The 3452-nt window shown below is 40.6% G+C and overlaps 1 protein-coding gene across 1 annotated transcript; it reads left to right on the forward strand.

Moving 5' to 3' along the window:
• The first annotated feature begins 279 nt into the window (after positions 1–279).
• On the forward strand, positions 280–2756 carry LOC146331988 (uncharacterized). Its single transcript, XM_084743396.1, has 2 exons — positions 280–981; positions 1741–2756. The coding sequence occupies exons 1-2, from the start codon at positions 280–282 to the stop codon at positions 2065–2067; spliced, it is 1029 nt and encodes a 342-aa protein (XP_084599522.1). The 3' UTR covers positions 2068–2756.
• The last annotated feature ends 696 nt before the right edge of the window (positions 2757–3452 follow it).

Below are 3452 nucleotides of genomic sequence, written 5' to 3' on the forward strand. Positions count from 1 at the left end.
TGGCCACGCACTACTATCTCGTGGCCACGAGATAATAACGCGTGGCCACGAGATACTTAATGCGTGGCCACGAGATAATAACGCGTGGCCACGAGATATTTAATGCGTGGCCACGAGATAGTTATTGTAGTCATCCCATGCAGACTGTTTATCATGGACAAGTTTGATTTAATTTCATTTTATTTTAATATGGGAATGAATTACAATGACATACTTAAGTCACTTGCGGCAAGGCATGGAGTAATTCTCAGCAAGAGACATTTAATTCGGCTGCTCAAAATGCATGGGCTTAAACGCAAGGAATATACTGATCTCGGGGAAGTAATAGATTTCATCGTTCACCAGATGGAAGGACCTGGGAGACTACATGGCTACAGGTGGATGTACAACAAGTGCTTAACGAATGGAATTCGTGCAAAAAAGGAAGATGTTCGCTTGATTCTGGCAGCTCTGGATCCTGACGCGTCAGCCACCCGTCGTTCCAGGAGACTGAACCGTAGGCAGTATTTTGCTCAAGGACCTAACTATATCTGGCATGTAGATTCTTACGATAAGTTAAAACCATATGGAATCTGCATCAATGGTTGCGTGGACGGCTTTTCGCGCAAAATAATTTGGTTGAAAGCAGCATACACAAGCAGCGATCCATGCGTCATAGGGGGCTACTTTATACAGGCCATCGAGGAGTTTGGTGGCTGTCCCCGGATCATCCGGACAGATTCAGGAACGGAGAATGTGGTTGTCCGAGATATCCAGACCTACCTCCGCCGCAGTGATGTGGACAGCAGAGCTGGTGAACAAAGCTACATCGCAGGAGCAAGTACTGCGAATCAGAGGATTGAAAGTTTGTGGGGTGTGCTGCGGAAAGAAGGCATGGAGTACTGGATACAGTTTCTGGGCGAAATGAAAGATGAGGGCCTGTGTGCTGGGGACTACCTGGACAAATCACTTGTGCAGCTGTGCTTTCGGAACATTATTCAGGTGAGGTTGAAAGTCTGTAGCTTAAGTGAACTGCTCTTACATCCATTTAACTGGTGTATTTATGTTAAACAAAGCACAAATATTAACAGTGATGTTAACACGGTACTTTTGTTAATTTACCAGTGCTAATGAGAGGTAAACAGATTTATTGCCTGCTTTCTGTGCTTGGAGGAACAACTGGTGCTCCTCCGGTTTGTTAAAAGATAGGCAATTTGACAGTAAAAATGTATCCTAAGTCTAATTGATAAAGCTCTGTAGGCCCGAAGTCTTTATAGAGGCTACCAAGATAAAAGCTCAGACAAAATAACGTCGACCGAACTAATATTTAAGGAATTAAATGGGACTGACGGTATCGTAGCCTACTGTTTGTTTATACCGCGAATTGTATACGGAAGTGCCGGGCGCAGGGATGAAGTGACTTAGCGGTCTGCTAAAAAAAAAATTGCAAGGGGCCAGTTTTTTCATTAAAAAACAAAAACAAAAAAACAATCATTGATTTAACCGTGAAATTGAATTTATGCACGTTGTCTTTCAACATCTGTAGGGGAGGGGTTAAAAACAACAGACTTATTAATCAAACGTTACAAATCCCTCCTCCGCTGTGTTTCAGGACCATGGACAGCTCCATACCTAGCCAACCCACGCAAACACGATAGGCTACGCAGCAAATAGCACTGTCCGTGGTACTGAAACACGGACCCCTCCCCCGCTGAGTCTTTAATCATTTCTTTTAACCTTAGGTACATATTCTCTTTGTAGGAGGAGCTTGATGAGATCAAGGCGGTCTGGAACAGCCACCGCATTCGGCCAACAAAGAATCACAATGTACCCAGTGGGATTCCTGACGTGATGTACACTGTGCCACAGCTCTGGGGTTCTGAGGACTTCATTGTTCCACATAATGATCTTGATGTCTGCAAAGAGGCATGCAAATTCCTCTCAGTCATCCCATGCGACGAAGATATATTTGACTTGTGTAATATGATCATGTCAGAGATGGGCCTTACTTTTCCCAAGGACATATCTCAAGCTCAAGAGTTTTACTTGACAATTCGGGAAGCTCTTCGGACCCTCATCTTTAACTGAGCAGCACGCAGCAAACTGCATAAGTGACAATTGAAATGATTAAAAATACCCTCCAGACACGTTTTAAGACTTCAAATACTCTGCTTTTGATAATAATTTGTCTGGCAAGGATTTCCACCAAAAATTTGTGGTCTGATTCTAATGTTTTTGTAATGTTTTTCATAACAATGACACAAATCAGGATAGGTTGGCTGTGAAAGGATCAGCAGTGGACAGCAAGTCTATAGTTCACCTTGTTTAAAAGTCTTGAAATTGCATTAATAAGCATACACCTTAATGCTTATAATCTGTTTTACTTTAGTTGATTCAAAGGCTTTGTATTCTGTTGTTCTTTTTGCTTATTAATCAATGATACGATGCCAATCTTGGCATATGCTGGCATAAGTTTATTCTGTGTACAGCTGCAGCACAGAAAATAGTGAACACATCTGTGTTTAATTGTATATCAAGGCTTATGGATAACACATGATGAATAAGCTTCTTTCTGCAGAAAAGGTAGGGGCATAGTCTTTAAGTTTATCTTTCTTTACCTGTGGTTTTGAAACTCAATTTAATTGTCAGTGTCACAGACATTGAATGAGTGTAAAATAAAATACATTTTCTTTTTACAGCTCTTGATTGCACTCACGTTTGTTAGCTGGGATTTGGACTGCCTTTAATGATGTGACCAATATTCTGTTTAAAGTATACCAGCAAATATAGTGCTATTGTACAATAAATGGTCTTAACACAATACTTTTCAGTGGTTTTTATTTCAACAGATATCTGGACAAAGACAGATTTTGTTTTGGACCAGTAAAAGATAAGCTAAAGTTGAACATTGTAATACTGGTATGAAAATACATGTCATTAAGCTGGATAACATGTACTTCTTAGCACAAGACTGAAGTCACTGACACTGGAATGTATAAGTCTCTAATAACTGAACAGTGATGGGATGTCCAAGCATATCTACCCCTGTGCAGAATCTATGTATCTCTTGCCAGTGTTCTGAAGCGCAGTCATCTGTTCTTGGAATTTCAGAAGTTGCTTAACACATCTACAAGCCTCTGTGCATACAAAGTATCTGCCAGAGTTTTCAAGATGGACTTCCAGCATTCAATAACAAACACAATTTTGTCTTCAGAAGCAGCAGGGTAGTGGTAGGAAGGTAACTGTTTACAACAAATGCAGATGCTTATCCCGGACCAGTAAAATGTGAACCTTGACAAATTGTAATACCAGTATGAACCTACAGTACTTGTCATTAAGCAGGTCAGAACTGACCTGAACTGTCTTCCAAATTAGTTTTCAGACTAGGAATTAAAGTGAACTTGGTGCTTAAAACAGTAACGTACTGTAGTTAAACATTAACTAACAAACATATGTCAGCATTTTCCATATTG

The sequence above is a fragment of the Lutjanus erythropterus genome, chromosome 2 (genome assembly GCF_056507025.1).
Source record: "Lutjanus erythropterus isolate fLutEry1 chromosome 2, fLutEry1.hap2, whole genome shotgun sequence".
In the NCBI taxonomy this organism is placed as follows: Eukaryota; Metazoa; Chordata; class Actinopteri; order Lutjaniformes; family Lutjanidae; genus Lutjanus; species Lutjanus erythropterus.

Excerpts from the sequence above, each read along its gene's own strand:
- LOC146331988 (XM_084743396.1), top strand. The coding sequence starts at position 280 with ATGCATGGGCTTAAACGCAAGGAATATACTGATCTCGGGGAAGTAATA. Across the intron at positions 982-1,740 it reads GCTTTCGGAACATTATTCAG|GAGGAGCTTGATGAGATCAA; the intron begins GTGAGGTTGAAA and ends TTCTCTTTGTAG.